At 43.7% G+C, this 19,863-nt stretch overlaps 2 protein-coding genes across 5 annotated transcripts in view; one reads left to right on the forward strand and one right to left on the reverse strand.

The window, feature by feature from the left end:
• npc1 (Niemann-Pick disease, type C1) overlaps positions 1–4,108 on the forward strand; it is a 74,547-nt gene extending 70,439 nt beyond the window's left edge. The window contains exons 23-25 of the mRNA XM_069922609.1: positions 853–966; positions 1,878–2,040; positions 3,695–4,108. Of these exons, the coding sequence (XP_069778710.1) occupies positions 853–966; positions 1,878–2,040; positions 3,695–3,774 (357 nt within the window). The 3' untranslated portion in view covers positions 3,775–4,108. The remainder of the gene's footprint in view (positions 1–852; positions 967–1,877; positions 2,041–3,694) is intronic.
• Positions 1–19,863, reverse strand: part of rmc1 (regulator of MON1-CCZ1) — an 86,414-nt gene that overhangs the window by 17,411 nt on the left and 49,140 nt on the right. For 2 of the 4 annotated variants that reach the window (XM_069922612.1, XM_069922610.1), the window contains 7 exons: positions 19,579–19,685; positions 18,378–18,497; positions 15,983–16,060; positions 15,798–15,902; positions 13,745–13,813; positions 5,848–6,073; positions 3,883–4,205 (listed from right to left, as the gene is read on the reverse strand). In XM_069922612.1, coding sequence (XP_069778713.1) covers positions 4,126–4,205; positions 5,848–6,073; positions 13,745–13,813; positions 15,798–15,902; positions 15,983–16,060; positions 18,378–18,497; positions 19,579–19,685 — 785 coding nt within the window. In that variant the 3' untranslated portion in view covers positions 3,883–4,125. Of the gene's footprint in view, positions 1–3,882; positions 4,206–5,847; positions 6,074–6,907; positions 10,751–13,744; positions 13,814–15,797; positions 15,903–15,982; positions 16,061–18,377; positions 18,498–19,578; positions 19,686–19,863 lie in introns of those variants that run through there. The other 2 variants (XM_069922611.1, XM_069922613.1) reach the window with 2 other exon arrangements.

A 19,863-nucleotide genomic window follows, 5' to 3' on the forward strand; every position in this document is an offset into this window, starting at 1 on the left:
CTATATCCTTTTGTAATGTACAACAGCCTTGAGCACCATCCACAACTCCTCCAACCTTCATATCATCTGCAAACCAGCCTTCTGCTTCATCAGAGAGCAGGAGTCCCAGAACAGATCCCTGTGAAACTCAACTTGTGAACCAGGCAGAGTACTTCCCATTCTCTATTACTCTCTGCTTTCTCCAGGCAAGCCCATTCTCAATGCTTTCTGAAAGGACCAAGGGCAGTCAATGACCAGTCATGTTCCTTCACCTCCTAGCCAGGTTTGAGTTTGGTGAGATTTGACTCTGGTCTGAATGCAGTGTAGATGGGCAGAAGGGACACCATGGATGTGGTGGGCTGGAGAGCCCATTAACTTGATGAATATCTACATCTCCACCTGAAGAGCTGCTGTAGTTGGCCAGAGGTCAAACGCTGCCCACTTTTATTGATGTGAAACCCACATCTGCAGATGCTATGAATGCAGGAGTAACTCAGCAGGTCTTGCACCATCCACAAGGTCAATTTTTAAATTTGATTTGCAGCATGGTAGAAGCAGATTGCAGCCACTTAAACTCATGTGGCCCAATTGCCAGGGGTGGTGGTGGATGCTTAAACAGTAGGGCACCTGGATGAAAGAAACAGGCTTTTGTGTTTTTAGTATCTGTGGGATAGCACAACATTGTGGGCTGAAGGGCTTGAACTGTGCTGCACTATTCTATCCTCTAATGTTTCAGGCCTGAGCATTTCTTCCACGGATACCTGAAGGATTGCTGAATTCCTCCAAAATTTTTGTGCCTTGGCTTTTATTGGTGGCTTCCCTGTATGAATTGATGCCCCAACATTGATTATTGCCATTCGTTTTGTTTACCAGTGCTGCGGTATTTCAGTCGAGTTCTGCAGCCATATAGTTCGAGCATTTTCTGTCAGTACAAAGAAAACCAGAGAAGACCGTGCGAAAGAGGCTCTGGCAAATATGGGCAGTTCAGTAAGTATCCCTGGCCTCGACTAATGAGTTGAACGAAACTCCTAATTCTCAGCATTAACATCAATCCATTCAGACCTCTTCAAGCTGTCTTGGAAATGGGGCTGCCTTGGCTTTCACAGTCAACGTTATTTTATTGTCATGTAATAGAAAATATATTACACAAGATTTCCTTTTAGTCCACCGTAAGGCAGACAAATTTTTGCTATCCGAACAATTGCCCAGCGCCCCTTACAGCCAGAGAAGAAGTGTTTCCTCCCCCCCCCCCCCCCCCACCCAGAGTTACTAAATGCCCGTGGATTTGCCTCCAGCGATTCTACAGCCAACAGTTCAAAACATCAGTAACAGAGCTCCAGGTGCACACCTGTCATAATCCAGAAGCCTTCTGCATCCTTGGCACCCTCTTCTATCTTGGTTCTGATACCTGGGAACCCCCTTCAGCCAGTCTCCAGCGGACGGTAGCCTGGTGTGAGTCTCTAGATCATGGTTGTCTGCAACCCACATCCTACTTGGGTTCCTTGTCTTGAGTCACCAACACCATTGCCTGTGTGTTCTTCAGCCTCAGAACCTCTCACTGGCCTGCTGCCCTTGTCACCATTCCCATGGGTTGCATCCTTCGCCTCTTCTCAAATGGGGGAGGGAGGGTGGTAAGATCTATTTTCTGGTGACCTGCGCCAATCCTCCACGTCCCCGGCGTCTGTAACCCCTCTTGGCTGCTGCCAATCGTAGCCCAGATTTTAAAATAGGCTGTTTAAAGCCTGTACTGAGCTAACAGCAATTGGACTGAGGTTGGACCCCATGGGACTTCGCTCTGCACTCTGCAGGACCACCCCAGCAACAGCGCTGCCAGTTTTTCATCTGGTGGCTGATTCTAACCCAAGTTGTGGGCACTTAGATTTGTTTCCTGTCTCCAGGTATTCAGTGGCATCACGCTAACCAAGTTTGGTGGGATTGTGGTCCTGGCATTTGCTAAATCCCAGATTTTCCAGATCTTCTACTTCAGGATGTACTTGGCAATTGTCATCTTGGGAGCAGCTCACGGCCTTGTGTTCCTTCCAGTGTTCCTCAGTTATATTGGTAAGACTGTTCAAAACATTTAATTATGAAAGGAAATGTAAGGTGTTTAACCTGAACTGGGGAATTCAATCTTCAGCTATGTTTAATTGGGTGGCACAAGCTTGTGGGCTGGAAGGACCTGTTCCTGTGCTCTATGTCTGAGTGAAGTTCTCCCCAAGTTTTGCACAGCATCTTGTGGACTGGTTTCCCCAAGAACAGGCCATTTGAAACACATTTCACTGCAGCAACTGGACCCTTGCCCAATATCCCCACAGAAAAGTGTTGGGAGGGGTATATCTACAGTCACCAGGTTTAATACTGACCAGAAGTGAAACAAAATGTGCAGATGCTGATTGTAATAAAAACACAAATGCTGGAGAAACTCGGCAAGTCTTGCAAGTGTCCAGAGGCGATAAAGATACATAACTGATGCAAGACTTGCAGAGTTCCTCCTGGACTTCTGTTTACTTTATCCTGACCTGGACTGTTTGTTTGCCCTTTAAATGTGGAGTTCAACCATAAAACATTGCCGCACAGAACAGGGCCGCTTCGACACTTCTAGTCCGTGCTGAATCATTACCCTGCCGAGTCGCACTGACCTCCACCCAATCCATACCCCTCCCATCATTGTTGAATTGAGTAGAATTCACTACTTCAGCTGGCAGCTCATTCCACACTCCCACCACTCTCTGAGAAGTTCCCTCAACTTTCCCATTCACCCTTAAGTCAGGCCTTCTAGTTTGTATCTCATCTACCATCAGTGGAAAAAGCCTAAGTTTACTCTGTTTGTCCCCCTCATTCTTCTACGCTCCAGGGAATAAAGTCCTAACCTGTTTAACCTTTCCCTGTAACTCGGTTCCTAAATTTCAGGCAATGTCCTGGTAAATCTTCTCTGCGCTCTTTCTATCTTATTAATATCCTTCCTGTAGTTCAGTGACCAAAACTGCACACAATATTCCAAATTTGGCCTCACCAATGTCTTGTACAACTTTGCCATAACACACCCACTCCTGGATTCAGTACTTTGATTTATGAAGGCCAAGATGCCAGAAGCTCTTTACAGCCCTTTCTACCTATGATGCCACTTGCTGGGAATTATGCATCTGTATTTCCAGATCCTTCTGTTCTACTTTGCTCCTCATGACCCGACCATTCACCGTTTGTCCCTTCTTAGTTTGTCTTTCCAAAATTCATGTCCTCATGTGTGTCTCATTAAAATCCATTTGCCATATTTCAGACCACTTTAAAAACCTTTGCTGTCCACTCCTCTTGCTGATCCAATTTACCACATTATCATCCAGATCACTGATTATAGATGACGAACAATGGTCCCAGTGCCCATTCCAGAGGTACCCTACTAGTCACAGGCCTCCAGTCTGAGAAGCCATCATCCACCACTACTTTCTGGCGTCTTCCATCCAGCCGTTGTCAAATCCAATTCACTACTTTGCCAGCTGCTTATGTGCCCATCCCAAGATGTGCTGGTTGGCAGGTTTAAGTGGCTGTGCAATTGCCCCAGTGAGGGTGATAAATTGGTTCTCAGGAGAATTAATGGGTGCCTGGTGCTGGTTGTGGGTTCGACTGTTGGGATGGAATCGATGTGGACATCCTCAGACTTGTACTAAAGATCAGTGTGTAACTGGGAGGATTTATTTATTTATTTGTTTTGTTTTAGGGCCTCCTGTAAACAAAGGAAAAGTTTCTGTTCTGCACACTCAGTACGTGGGTACAGAGCGGGAGAAACTGTTGAAATGAAATTTCCTCAAGGCCACCACCTCAGTATGAAAAGTGATCCACACTTTCCACATCCTAGTATTGAATGCAGAATATCTTGGTCCTCCAAACTCAGGAAATGGGTCAATCTGTTATTGCAGAGACAACTATTTATTAACTCCAACTATTTCCAAATGTACTACTGTGTTTGACTGAAATGTATCTGTAAAGCCAGTAGTAACCGTATGTTTTTTCCAGTTGACAAGTTGTGCAATGAATGATGCTGGAGAATAGCACTAATGAATTTTAATACGTGTCCAATTGTAGAGCTAATTTTTGAGTCTTTCTATTTGATAAAGTCCAACATTCACGAGTAGCTGCCTGGTCCTTGCTTCACACAGACGGGGCGGTCAGGAGCGCTTGGTCTCCAAAAAGACTTTTGAAGTGGGCAATGTGTTCTTCACAATGCTCTCCTAAAACAGAAAAAGATCTGTAAAGAGAACATCTGGAATAGTGGTGGCGAACTGGGGGATAAGGATTGGTCTGCTGTTGTCCTGTGGGCTTGCTGCTGGGAGGAGATTCTCTCTATGGAAACGACCGCTATTGCATTCTTTAAATTTAATAGACAAATGTAGTATTTTGGGAGGTCAAATGAGGGAGCTGGGGAGTCTAGAAGTTCAGCTACATCATCACAGATACCTAGAGTCGTCGAAGGCTTTTGGCACGTGGAGTATTGTACAGAAGTTGGGATGCAGGAACGACGTCAAACTGGAGAGGGAGGTTCAGCAGGTTGGAGCTTTATTCCTTGGTGTGCAAGAGGTACAAAATCATGGTGAGAATGGATCAGGTGAGTGCAGAGTCTTTGGCCAAGAGCAGGGGAATCATTAACCGGAGGACTTTAAGGTGAGGGTGGGATATTTAACAGGACCATGAGAGGTAACTTTTAAACCCAGAGGGTGGTGGATGTGTGGAATGGGCTGCTGGAGGGAATGTTTAAGGGACATTTGGACATGCATTCTCATGCCTCCTTGGAGCTCTCCCAAGACCTTGAGTGTTTTCCTGGCTACCATATACTTCTCATGAGCCCTTCCTGTATCTAATGTAGGTTTTCTCCCTCCTCTTGACCAGCTGCCTCATCTGTTTCATTAACCACAGTTCCCTTTTGAAACCATCTTTTCCCTGACAAATTCTTTTACAGACCACAGTCTGGTACTTTCTCCATTATAATCCTATCCTTCTGACTGTGTGGCAACCAGAATTGTACCCAGTTCCTCAGCTGTGGCCTAACCATTGTATATGGCTTCTCTTATAGTCAGCTGGGACACTTGATAATTCAATATTTGGGAAGTTGAAGTCTCCCAAAACAACCACCCTGTCTGTAATTTCAAGGCCATTCCAAAATCTGCCTAATTATCTGTTCCTTCTTAGTTCAAAAGTGCCGCTGTGGTGAAAGATTAGCCAATTGTCTCCAGTGGGCTGCTTCTCAGCTCCACTTACCTGCCCATTCCCCTACTTTATATTTTAAAAAATCTGGCCTATCTCCTTCAATAAACCCTGCTGAACACCCTTGAAAGGTTCTTCCCCATCTCAGCCTCTGGACAAGGCAGAATGGTCTGCTTCTGTGCTGTCATGTGTGAATGTTCCAGTCAACACCGAGGAACTTTGTCTCCCATGACGACAGACCAGTAATTTTGCAACTTTCTGTAATATGTGTATGTACCTATTTCCCCACTGCCAAAAGCAGGGCGGTGGCATCATTCTGATTTCTGATCTTCTCCCACGCTGCTCCCTTTAGATCCTCGATGTGGCCATCTCCCTGATTAGCAATGCTCCACCTTCACTTCCTTTACCTCCTCTAGTCTGCGTCAAACACTGAAACATTTGAGCTTGTCTAACAGCTACATCATAATCACGTGTCCATGTTAAGTTCATCTGCCTGTCCCACAACACATTTCAGCCCCTCAGTCTCACTGTGACCTATCCCTTCCTCTTCTGCCTGCCCCAGCATCTGGGAAGGGTGGGGGGACCTTCTGTCCAAATCTGACCTGCAGGGCATCCTTCACCCATTGTTCTCTTAACCTGCCCGTCTTCTGTAACACAGAGGTGGGTGCTCACCTGGAGTGAAGTGCGAACTCCCTCGTAGCCTCTGGTTCCTCTGTTCAAAGAACCTGAAGGTGGTGTAGAAAAGCTGTGCATCACCGGTCTGCTTCGCTGCATCCAGGAACTTGCGGGCTGAGATGTTGTCTTGACTGCCCAAGCTGCGAATGAAGCGCAGGGCACCCAGTACCTGGTGTTTGGACAGCAACACTTCAACAATCTCACCATTGGTGGTGGAGAGTCGCTGCAATAATCCAAATGGAGTCAGTTACACAGCAGAAGGAGGCAGCCACTGCATTGCAGGGATTTCTTCAGGAAATCTTTATCACATCACCCTGCACCTGCACGACTGCTTCAGGACAGAAAGCTGGGGGATTACCTTCCATCAATCAAGGGGTTCGAGCTTTGCACCACTGAACAAATCTTGGACAGTACCAAGAGTGAGACGCTGGTGGGACTCTGAGCCTGGCAGCATCCAAAGAGGGATGGTCAGTCAATGTTTTGGGACGGGCCCTTTCTCAACAGTAAGGAGGGAAGGGACTAAGAGAATGCTAGCATCTTGAACAGGATGGGGTAAAGAGAGACCTAGGGGGAGGGAAGGGGAGAGAGAGAGAGAAGAAAAGAGGGAGATGACACCACAGTGGGTGCAGGAAGAAATTAGAGAGAAAACAGGTTATGAAGAAGTGTTCCAGTTGGGAATAGTTGTTACTTTCCTTTTTTAAAAATATTTTATCAGAAAAAGTAATAGCCACAGTTAAAAAGCTGAAATATTAACACTTTGTCAAAGTGAAGCATGGTTACAGAAAAATAAACTAAGGAGAACTACAGAAAATCCTTAAAAAAAACCCAATCCCCCTCCCACTATCCTAACTTACCCTACCCCCTAATAGAGAAAGAAGAAATAATAACACAACGTTCACTGTATGATAAGGAGACCCAGCTCCACTCAAGACCAGTCATAAATTTTCAAATTAAAAGGATCCAAATAGGGGCTCCAAATCTTTTTAAAAACATAATATTATGTTATAATCTTTCCATTTATTCAAATTGTCTTTTATTACAGACATTAATGGTAAATAATTTAAATCAGATAATTGCCTAAATACTTAATATAATTATCTTCTCCATTGATATACACAACATCATTTCTGAATGCCATCTTTGTAAATTAAGCTCCATTTGGTCCTTCCGTGAAATAGCCATACATTTCCTTGCCACTGCTAAAGCTAATTGCAAAACCGCCATTTGAAATTTATCTAATTTATATATCAAGCCCATTTCACTAACATCTCCAATTTAAAAAATCTTTGATTTTTAAATTGTTTTGTAAACTATCTCTTAATCGAGACCAAAAACCCATCATTTTCTCACAAGACCAAACTGAGTGCAGAAACGTACCATTTTGCTCACTTCACAGAAAACACAAATCTGAAACACTCAGCTTGTACCTTTTCAAACGTTCTGGGGTCAAATATAGTTGATATATAAAACTGTACCTAACATTTACTAACTTTGTCTTAGCATCTCCTATTAATCTTCATCCAACGATCATTTTCAAATTGAATCCCCAAATCCTTCTCCCATTCAAGTCGTAATTTATACATTCAGCTCAAAACAGTCATTTATCGTTCTAATTCCTTTCTGATTCCAAATTTTAAGAAGGTTATTATCAACCGTGAAGGGTAAAGCTTTTTCTAAAACAAAGGTGTGTATCTAGAGAATTCACCTTGAAACCCAATAATTTTACTGACCTCTTCCCAAATTCTTGTCAAATGAAATCAAATAGATGTATCACCACTAATAACTTTGCTATTCCATTTTTAAATAAAATAATCTTCTGTCCTCTCCAATTCTCTTCAGTTCTATATCTAACCAGGTCACAGGACTAAATCAAACATTCTATTTATAATTTTCAATTAAGCGGAATTATAATAATTTTAAAAATTTGGAAGCTGCAAACCACCTAATTCATATTTCCAAGTTAACTTATGCATAGAGACCCTTGCCAGTTTTCCCTTCCATAAAAATTTTCTAACCATCGCATTTAAATCTTTAAAAAAATCTCTTCAGTACATTACAAGGAATATTTTGAAATAAATACTGAAGTCTAGGAAATATATTCATTTTTATACAAGTCACTCTACCTACCAAAGTTTACGGTAAATCTTTCCATTTATTCAAATTGTCTTTTATTACAGACATTAATGGTAAATAATTTAAATCAGATAATTGCCTAAATACTTAATATAATTTGACCACTTAAAACCTATCCCTCCCTTACAGCCAGAATAATCACCCTCCGACAATAGCATAAGTTCGCTCTTATCCCAATTCACTTTATAACCAGATAATTCCCCATATTGTAACAGTTTTTCCTATAATATCTTCAGAGACTCTTTTGGGTCACTCAACTATACTAGTACATCAACTGCGAACAAACTAATCTTATATTCCATCAATCCTGATTTAATCCCTTTATATTCCTTTCCTGTCTTATTAATTGTACTAAAGGTTCAATCACCAATGAAAACAGTGCAGGTGATAAAGGGCACCCCTGTGTGGTCGATCTCTCCAAATTAAAAGATTCGGATAAAACTCCATTGGTCACAACTCTAGCTTTAGGCTGTTTATATATTGCCTTAATCCAACTTGTAAACATTGATCCAAACCAAAATTTCTCCAACACTTTAATTTTTTTAAACCATTCTACCCTATCAAAAGCTTTTTCAGCATCCAATGATAAGACCATTGGTAATTTAGATTCTTCCCGAGAGACATTTATTAAACTAATTAATTTAACCACATTATCCACAGAGTATCTGCCCTTCATAAAACCAGTCTGGTCAATATGAATCAACTTTGGCAAGTACTGCGCCAGTCTATTTGCCAAAATCTTAGTCAGAATTTTATAGTCAACATTCAATAGTGAAATCGGTCTATAAGAGCCCAGATTTAAAGGATCTTTATCTTTTTTAAGGATCAGTAATAATTGCTTGTGAGAACGACTCTCGAACCGATTGTGTATCCAAAACCTGTTGGAAAACTTCCTCAAACACTGGAAGAACTAAATGTTGAAACTTCTTATAAAATTCCACACTAAACCCATCTTCTCCTGGAGATTTACCATCTGCCATTGAATTCGAAACTGACTTAATTTCTCTCAAAACAATTGGTTTCTCCAACTGATCCTTAGTCCAATCATTCATCCTTGGTAACTGCAATCTACTTAAAAACTCCTCTATTTTATTCTCATCTTGTCTTACTTCAGAAGTATATAGATTTTTTATAAAACTCCTTACACTGTTTATTGATATCTTGTGACCTATAAGACACTTCTGAATTCTTCTTAAATGCTTTTATCCTTCTAGATATTGTTCAGATTTAAATTACCATGCCAATACTTTGTGTTTTGGCCCCTAACTCATTATCTGATTAAATATTTGTAGTCACCATTCATCCCTATAAGTTTGTAACGTATTGCATTTCAATTTCAAAAAATCCAATTTAGCTTTCTTCTCCTTATTCATTTTTTTCCTTCTGTAACTCTTTTTCCAAAGCACTAATCTCTTGTTCCAACTTATCTGTTTCGGCTAAATACTGCTTTTTCAATTTAACTATAAAACTAATTATCTGTCCCCTTAAAATGCTTTAAACACGACCCACGATATAAACTTACTACCCACAAAATCTCTATTTATACCAAAAAACGAATTTGTTCAGTAATAAATTTACAAAATACGAAGAATTAAATCTCCAACGATAAGAAGTATCTATCCTACCTGTTCCCACATATGTCAGCAAAACTAAAGAATGGTCAGACAAACTCCTAGATTTAAATTCAATTGGCACGACATTATACAGTAATTGAGTCAACATTAAAAAAAGTCAATTCTAAAGTATCATTAACCATATACACCACAGAACTGAATAATATGAATTATCTTTCTCTTTTAAATTCATCTTCCTCCATATGTCAATTAAATTCAACTTCATCAAAAACAAAATTTCTTAGCCATCCTTTTCCTGAGCTGAACTTTGCCTGACTTATCCATCACTAGATCCAAACAACAAATAAAATCACCTCCCATCATAATATGATCCTTTAGCACCTGACAAATTAGGCAGAATTTCCTGAAAAAACATTTCATCGTCTATATTTACCAATGTCCAAGACTCTGAAGAGATTTTACAGTTGACTATCAAAACCCTTCCAATTGCCTCATATACCGACTCCAAGGTGAAAGATAAATTCTTATGAATTAAAATCAATATCCCTCTGGCGTTCAAATTAAAAGAATACATAATTTGACCTATCCAATCCCTTTTCAACTTTTGAAGTTCACTGCCTATTAAATGTGTTCCTTGCAAAAACGCAATATCAACTTTAAACTTAATATATTTTAAACACTTTCTTATGCTTGATCGGATTATTGAGCCCATTATCATTAAATATAGTAAATTTTAAATTAGCCATCTACTCTATCGACACCACAGTCTATGCAGGTGGATCTCCGTCTCAACAATTCTCCATAAAGAATAAAAAAGAAAAATACATGTATAATTTTTTTAACCCCCACCCCACTCTCTCAAGTACCAAGTACTATTTCCCAAAAATACAGGTAGTGGCAGTAGTGGCCTAAGCCACTAAGCGAGTGATGGTTTTGGCTGAGCTACAATGTGTTCACATCTCCACCAGACAGATTTGCCACAATATAAAAATTCACATTTCAAGCATGATAATCTTCTTCCAATTCTTTGTTCACTTGGTCGTCATCCATTAAAACTTCTTCAGAATCACTCGAATCCTTCTGCCGCGACTCTTCCTTTCTGAGATTCCTCCTCACTACCATTTTTTTTCACTTGAGATGGTGAAGACCGACCTTTAAGATCTGGCAAAGATTTTGCAAATTCCAAAGCTTCTCTATCATCGAAGAAACAAGAATCATATTCACCATAAAAAAACTTTAAGTACCGCAGGAAATCAAAAAGCAAATTTGTAACCTTTCTGCCAAAGAATCGCTTTTGTTGAATTAAATTCTTTGCATCTTTTAATAATATTTTGACTAAGATCCGCATAAAAAATACTCTTCTATTTTGAACCATTAGAGGGCCTCCAGTTGCCTTGCATTCTGAACCGCCAGTCTCAGAATTACCTCTCTATCTTGATATCTCAGGCACCTAATCAAAACAGATTGAGGTTGCTGACCAGGCATTGGTTTTTTTCTCAAAGCTCTATGCTCTCTGTCCAATTCCAACACATCCAGTATCAATTTGCAGAAGAATTTAACCGAATCCGATCCTTCGAAATCTTCACATTATTCCTACACTGATTCTCCAGTATGTTAATTTCCTTCAAATCTGCTTTCTCAACTCTCCATCCCATGAAAGTCATCGTACACATCAAATTTTTCTTGATAATGTCCAATAGCCTTAAAACAATCCTTTAACTTGTCATCTTCTTAACTTTTTCTTGAACTTTGTCCACTACTTTTGCATGTTTCATCATTTCAGCTTTAACAGTAGAAATATCATCCACAACATTAGCCAGTTGACTATTGAAATAAAGCCCATTGAAATTTGCTGTGACATTATTTGAAACTGGCTGTCAAAATAGTCTTTGTATTTAGTGAAGTGCCTACCCTGACCAGTCTCAGGCTTCCCGTACATTTCCTCTTCTTGATTGTTAATTAGTTCTTTCTCAGAGCTGGTGTCTTGTTGCTGCTCCTCTCCCCTTCTCTTTTTCCTTTAATTTCTTGTTCTGTCTCTTTAACTCTCCTCTCCCCCTCCCCTTGGGTATGAATCCTGCTCTCTGTCAATCCAGACTCGCTGGATCAATGAACAGCGGAACCCCCCCCCCCCCGGTTAAAAATACTCAGAATGGTGCGCATGCGCACCGCCACCCTCATGTGCACCATGTCTTTGGCTTCTGGAGGAGAGCGTCGGGTGCCATCTTTTCCAGGGCTCCGCAGTCTGGGCATCAGTGCCACCGTCAACGCAGCCGGCTGACGACGCTGTACTCGGTAGGGGGGGAGAAATATCCAACGTTGCAGGTTACAATTCCAAGGTAGGTCAAACTTCTTAACTTAGCGATTGTTTTAAAATCAGTTTCTTCGTTGCTTGTATTTAATTGCTTGTAGAAACAAAGTTTAGAAACTTTTTATATATTTAAAGGGTGCTTCAAAACAGGCTTTTATGCAAATCTACTGACAGAGATGCTCCAACACGTCTCTCCCCTACATCCGCCCCAGTTGTTACCTTTCCTGAGTGGCAGGCCAGAACCCTGCTCCAAATTCCAGTGATGGAATTTAAGTGGATAATTAGATCAATGCAGAGATAAATTCTGTCTCAGTAAGCACTGCTTTGTTGTTTTGCCTCTGAGTAAGGTTCCCTCTGCAACCTCCAATGCCAGTGTTTGCATCACGTTCCAATACCATCACAGGAGAGTCGCTGGTTTCTCCAGGAAGGATATTTAAACTTACCAGAGGATCTCGATCAGTTGGGTAGGTGGGCCAAAGAGTGCGAAAGGAATTTAACTCGGACAAGCGTGAGGTGTTACACTTGAGTCAAACTAGGGGAGAACTTGTACGGTGAACGGCAGAGCCCTGAAGAGTGCAGAACGGACAGTCTGACAGCTACGGAGTTCCCTGAAAGTGGCAGCACGGGTCACAAGGTGGTGAAGGAAGCATTTGACACACTGGTCTTCAGTGTTGGCAGGGGAGTGCGTATATACGTTAGGACCTCGGTGGGGGGTGGGGGGAGGTTTGGGCAGGAGGCTAAGGCTAAGAGATCCTAGACAACAGACTCGCCAAGGCAAATAGCACCTTTGGAAGACTACACAAAAGAGTCTGGAAAAACAACCAACTAAAAAACCTCACAAAGATTAGCGTATACAGAGCCGTTGTCATACCCACATTCCTGTTCGGCTCCGAATCATGGGTCCTCTACCGGCATCACCTACGGCTCCTAGAACGCTTCCACCAGCGTTGTCTCCGCTCCATCCTCAACATTCATTGGAGCGCTTTCATCCCTAACGTCGAAGTACTCGAGATGGCAGAGGTCGACAGCATCGAGTCCACGCTGCTAAAGATCCAGCTGCGCTGGGTGGGTCACGTCTCCAGAATGGAGGACCATCGCCTTCCCAAGATCGTGTTATATGGCGAGCTCTCCACTGGCCACCGTGACAGAGGTGCACCAAAGAAGAGGTACAAGGACTGCCTAAAGAAATCTCTTGGTGCCTGCCACATTGACCACTGCCAGTGGGCTGATATCGCCTCAAACCGTGCATCTTGGCGCCTCAGTTCGGCGGGCAGCAACCTCCTTTGAAGAAGACCGCAGAGCCCACCTCACTGACAAAAGGCAAAGGAGGAAAAACCCAACACCCAACCTCAACCAACCAATTTTCCCCTGCAACCGTGTCTGCCTGTCCCACATCGGACTTGTCAGCCACAAACGAGCCTGCAGCTGACGTGGACATTTACCCCCTCCATAAATCTTCGTCCGCGAAGCCAAGCCAAAGAGAAAAAGAATAAAATCACGGATAAAGTAAATGCACACATTCTTTTCCCAAGGTAGATTGATAGAGTGCAGGTTTAAGGTGAGAAGGGAGAGATTTTGGAGGGAAGTGAGGACATTTTTCCCTCAGGATGGCCCGTATCTGAAACGAGTTGCGAGAGAAATCTGTAGACATGGGCACAATGACAAGGTTCAAAAGATATTTGGACAGATTAGGAATCAGAGGGGCTTGAAAGGATACAGAACAAGTGCAGGCAAACGGAACTAGCCCTGAATACCACATGGGGTCAGCTTGTGTAAGTTGGGCCGAAGGACCTGTTCTATGCTGTATGGCTCTATGATCTTGTAACTGCACACATATTTGTTGCTTGTGGAGGTTTTAAACCCCAGACGATCAACCTACCTTCAACATGTCCAGAGACAACTGATGTGCCGGTGGGTATGTGCCCTCCAGAGACAGGAGCAGGCAGGCCTGAAAAGAAATGGACACAGGAGCCTTAAAACACACACTCAGCGTTTCAAAAACAGCTTCTTCCTCTCTGCCATCAGATTTCTGAACGAACAATGATTCTCTAGACACCATCTCACTATTTTCTATTTTTTTTTTGCACTGATTATTAATTTAAAATTTATGGAACTGCAATTCATACCAATTTTCCTCATTACTGCTGCCGCAAAACAACAAATTTTGTGACACATGATCCTGACAATAAGCTGATTCTGATCTATTAAATGCCTCCACCACCAACCCAGCAGTGAATTCCAGGCACCCACCACTAACCGACCACTGAAGTCTCCCCAAAACTTTCCACCACTCAACTTAAACCGATGGCCACTGGTATTGGCTACTGCTGCCGAGAAAAAGGTGTTGACTGTCCACCCATCTGTGACCCTCAGCTCTGTCCTCTGGAAACAAAGTTCACCTTGAGGACACCCTCCACTGTCTGGTCCCTACCTCTCCCCTCCCTGAGGACATCCCCTACTCCCTGGTCCCACTGCCCACCTACACCCCCCTCTTCTTACTGTTGGAGGTCTTTTCCACCATTCCTGAAGCAGGTCTCAACCCAAACAATAGACCTTCACCGAGAACCATAGATCATTATACAGCATAGAAAACAATCCCTTCAGCTGAGCTATTTTTCTGCCTTGCTCAACTGACCTGCACCACGTCCATGGCCCTCAATACCTCTCCCATCCATGTACCTGTCCAAAATTTTCTTAAATTATAAAATTGAGCCCACATTCACCACTTCGCCTAGCAGCTTGTTCCACACATCCACCACTCTCCGTGTGCAGAAGTCTCCTCTCATGTTCCCCCTAAAGTTTTCCCCTTTCACCCTTAACCCATGTCCTCTGGTTTGTACCTCACCCACCCTCAGTTGAAAAAGCCTGTCTACATTTACTCTGTCTGTCCCCCTCATAATTTTAAAAACAACTATCAAATCTCCCCTCATTCTTCTACGATCCCAGGAATAAAGTCCTAACCTGTTTAACCTTTCCCTGTAAGTCCCTTAAGTCCAGGTAACACTCTATTAATCTTCTCTGCACTCTCTCTATCTTATTGATATCTTTCCTGCACACAATACTCCAAATTTGGCCTCACCAATGTCTATACAACTTTACCATAATATCCCAACTCCTGGACTCAATACTTTGATTTATGAAGGCCAAGATGCCAAAAGCTCTCTTTACAACCCTGTCCACCTGTGACGCCGCTTTCAAGGAATTCTGTATCTGTATTCCCAGATCCCTCTGTCCTACCCCACTCCTCAGTGCCCGACCATTCACCGTGTACGTCCTTTCTTGGTTTGTCCTTCCAAAATGCAACACCTCCCACTTGTCTGCATTAAATTCCATCGGCCATTTTTCAGCCCATTTTTCCATCGGGTCCAGATCCCTCTGCAGCTTTGAAAACCTTCCTCACTGTCCACAACATCTCCAATCCTTGTGTCATCTGCAAACTTGCTGATCCAATTTACCACGTTATCATCCAGATCATTGATAGAGACGACAAACAACAATGGTCCCAGCACCGATCCCTGAGGCCCCACTAGACACAGGCCTCCAGTCTGAGAAGCATCGTCCACCACGACCCTCTGGCTTCTCCCGTCCAGCCCTTTTGAATCCAGTTCACTTCTTCACCATGAATACCTTAGTATCTGAACCTTCCAGACTAACCTCTCATGTGGGACCTTGTCAAAGGCCTTACTAAAGTCCACGTGGACAACATCCACAGCCTTTCCTTTGTCAACTTTCCTGGTAACCTCCTCGAAAACCTCTAAGATGAGTGCCTCCATGGATGCTGATTGGCCTGCTCTTTCTTTGACGCTCCAACGAGAGAAGCCCCAGCTCGTTCAGCCTTTCACCACCCCATATAAGAACATGAAATGTACATGCATTAGGCAACGAGAGATTCCATTTCAGTCCATCGAATTGTCCTGCACTGGGGAACTCACCAGTGGTTTGGAGTCACTCAGCACGTGATACTGCAGAAACTGATGTAGCATGTAGAACAGGCTGTGCTGGACAAGGGTTTTTATCACCAACTCATAAAGGTAATGCTGCAATTAAATACAAAGTGGTAAAGCAAGTCTTTGTGTGGGAAACTAGCAAAGGATGCCTACCAAAGGAAATTGGTTACCTGGACTGTGATCTGGAATTGATTGACAGACCGGATGTATTCCATCAAAACTGCACTGATAAACTTGTGAGGAAGGTCCTGCCAAAAATCATGTTTAAACAGTGTTAGACACTGGAGATGCAAGAAAACTATTTGATGATTTACACTCTACATCTTTCCGAATGTGCTGAGCATGAGGTGATGTGTCTGCAGATGTGAAACTGGCAGCGACTCCAGCGTGACACCCTGAATTGTAGTCAAAGCCTAGAAATGTTGGAGGGACTTGCAGCATGCATAGGAGGTCATAAATTAGATCAGCCATGACCGTGTTGAATGGCGGAACTGGCTCGATGGGCCATTTTTGGCCGACTCCTGTTCCTACTCCCTAGGAAAAGAATTATCACTGGAGTTTCAGGCCTGAGCTCTTCCTCAAGGTGTCTGAATTAAAGGCTGGGGAAGAATGGGAGGGGAGGAGGACAGACCAACAGACAAAAGGTGTTAATTGGATACAAGATGAAAGCTGAGAATTGGTTTTGTCTCAGAAAGGAAAAGGGAAGAGAGAGATGGGGGAAAGAAGATGGGAGGTGGTGTTCAACAGAAATCAGAGAAGTCGATGTTAATGCCATCCAGTTGGAAGGTGCAGAGACGGAAACGGTGCGTTGTCCCTCGAATCTGGGGGTGGTCTCATCTGTCAGCGCATGAGACCATAGTCAGTCAAGTCAGCAAGGGAATGGGGTGGGGAATTGAAATGGGTGGCAACTGGGAGATCCACTCTGCGAGACCGGCTGAGCTCCTCCAGCATTTCCTGCAGACTCTGAATGATAGAACTGGATCCGACGATGCTGAACACAGTTATCAGTAACTACGGCAGAGCCCACAGATCTGCACTCGTATAAATTCAGGAGGTCCCACTGACTTGCTCAACTGCAATAATAACTGAGTGAAACACAGAAGTCTGCAGATGCTGTGATTGTAGGAGAAACATTCCAAAATGCTGGAGGAACTCAACCAGTCTTTTCAACATCCAGAAAAAGCAAATATATAGCTGGCCTGTGTACACATAGGAGTCCCAGTAGTATTTAAAGGGCCTCTAGATAGACACATGGCAATGAAGGGGATGGAAGGATATCTGTTAAGGGCAGGCAGAAAGGTTTTGCCTTAATTTGGGATCATGTTTGACAATAGAGTCAAGGCTGAAGGGTCTGTTCCTGTCCTGTCCTGTCTGAAGCTCTGCAACCTAATTGCGCCTCCAGAATGGAGTCACAGTTCTTCACATACACATCTATTTCTGTGCAAATATACGGTGGGGGTCTCTGCCTGACTCCAGACTTCCAGAAACATCAGCGAGAAAATGGTTTTCCCCAATCACCCCTCTAATATTTTTCTTCCCCTTGGTTTCTGTCCAAAGTTAGTGGAGGTCCCTGAAAATTTTAGTCTCAACCTCTTTCATTCCAAAGGACCCCAATCAATCCAACATAATGGAGTGTCTGTGGAGACATCAAACATTTTTCAAAGTAATTAGGGGTTATGAGGAAAGGTGGGTGGGTGGAGCTGAGTCCAAAGATAGATCAGCCATGATCTTACTGTATGGTGGAGCAGGCTCGATGGAGTGTGGTGGAGTATGGCCGCATGGTCAACTCCTGTTCCTGGGGTGGGGGGGGGGGGGCAGTGGGACCAGACTGGGACCAAACAGTGGGGGATGTGCTCAGGGGTAGGGTTGTAGGTGTGCAGTGGGACCAGACAGTGGGGAATGTTCCCAGAGTGATGTTTCCAGAGGACATGGCAGTATATACTTCCACCGATGGGAACCTCATCTGCTGCAGGGAGCGACGATGGGCATATCATCTGCAGTCCAGGTTGAGGCTCCCAGGACACTACATTGCTGTAACGTTCCCTCTGTTGATAATTTTTTGAATTCTAGATTTTTTTCAATCTGAATTTAAATTCCCATGGTGGAAATTAACCTTGAACTCCGGATTCAGAGACCAAACCTTTGGTTTACAGGTCGGGGATCTATCTCCCCATCGACCAGCACAGTTCCCAGTGTCTTTGCATCAACTCCCTCTCAGCGTTCACCTTCCTGCACTTCCACAAACCTCATAACCTTCAGCCGACTCGGAGACCAGAGGTTGCAATCGCAGGATATTGGAGCAACAAATGAGCTGCTGAAGGAACTCAGCAGGTCAAGTCGGGATCCTGCAGTCTCCGCAGATGTTGTCAGACCTGTTTCGGCCAATGTGACTCACTCTACAGTGACTCCAGCTCCTCAGGACCCTGCACGTGCATCAGCTTCAAAGAGCTGCAGAGGTGACTTCCCAAAGGCAGGTCCTGAAAACACCAATTCTCCATCTCCATCAGATTTTTCCCAGCCATTCCCTTTCCCAGAATCAGGAGATTCCCTCTCGGCCCCACCTACCTTCTTCTCCGTGAACATGGACAGGACATGGGTGTACATGTCTGACTGGTCTATGACAGCCTGTGTTCGCACCGGCCTCTTCTGGGTCGAACTGCTACGACTTGCTCCTGACTCCATGGCCTGGGCAGAGGGGAAGAACCCAATTACTGCAGTGCAGTCTGTCAACACTCAAATGAATTCCTCCAAGTTTGGCTTGGGGAACCAGTGGGGAGATGTGGGTGTGTGCTAAAGCAATAGGACGTGATTCTGCACCAAAGGATTGGGGGGGGGGGGGGGGGGGGGGGAGGGTGATGGGGGGGCTTCCAGGACAACACAGCAAACACAGATGATCTTGTCATTAATCGTAGCAGTGTTGTGGGAGCCATCATCAACTCCCGTGACCCAACCACTGTAGCCTTGGGACAGCTTGCAGATGTTAAGGGCATCTCAATATAATACAGAGACAGGCCCTTCAGCCCAACCTGCCAATGGGAAACAAATTGTCCCCCCCAGACTCATCCCACTGCTCAAGTGGCACCTGAGGCCACAACAAGAAGATGGAAGGTCCAAGAAAGTGAAGCAGCATCCATGGAGAGGAATGGCCAAAGATTCGTGTCGAGACTCAATGTTTCTCCATTTAGCACCTTGTACTGTGCTTTTTTTAAATGATCAAAAACAGTTTAGTAATTGGAGGGATTAAGATGAAGGGAACAGTTAAGGATAGTTTGGGGAGTGTAGCAGTTAGCGCAATAACTATTACAATGCCAGCGGCCCAGGTTCAAATCCCACACTGTCCGTAAGATGTTCTTCACACAGAGGGTAGTGGGTGTGTGGAACGAGCTGCCAGAGGAGGTGGTAGAGGTGGAGGCAATAGGGACAATTGTAATGTTTGGGGTGGCACCGTTCGCATGGCTGTTACAGAGCCCAACCCAGGTTCGAATCTGGTGCTGTCTGTAAGGAGTTTGTATGTTTCCCCATGTCTGCATGGGTTTCCTCTGGATGCTCCAGCTTCCTCCCATGTTCCAAAATCTATGGGGATAGTGGGTTAATTGGGTCATATGGACGGATCTGGCTCGTGGACCAGAAGAGCCTGTTACTGTACTGAATCTCCAAGTTACATATTCCAACAACTTCAAACCCCTTCCCAGAGAACATGTGACAATGACAATTAAATTTCTCCCTTTGAAAGATGCTACAAAGTGTTCTGGACACCATTTCTCACCAAGGTATAGTTCTGGTCAGCTTCTAGGTAGTCCTTGTAGACTTGATTGAGTTTATCAAAGACTGTGGCGATCACGGGCAAACTCCCACGCTCCGGTGCACAAAGCACTGCAATTACAAGATACAACCGAGTCACTGACGCCCCACTGCACTGAGAATCATAGAACATCACAGCACAGTCCAGGCCCTTCAGCCCACAATGTGGTGCCCACCCCCAAAACTAAACCCTCTACCTTGTAACCCTCTATTTGTCTTCCATCCCTGTGCCTAAGAGTCTCTTAAATGC

The sequence above is a fragment of the Narcine bancroftii genome, chromosome 2, assembly GCF_036971445.1.
Source record: "Narcine bancroftii isolate sNarBan1 chromosome 2, sNarBan1.hap1, whole genome shotgun sequence".
NCBI classification, from domain to species: domain Eukaryota; kingdom Metazoa; phylum Chordata; class Chondrichthyes; order Torpediniformes; family Narcinidae; genus Narcine; species Narcine bancroftii.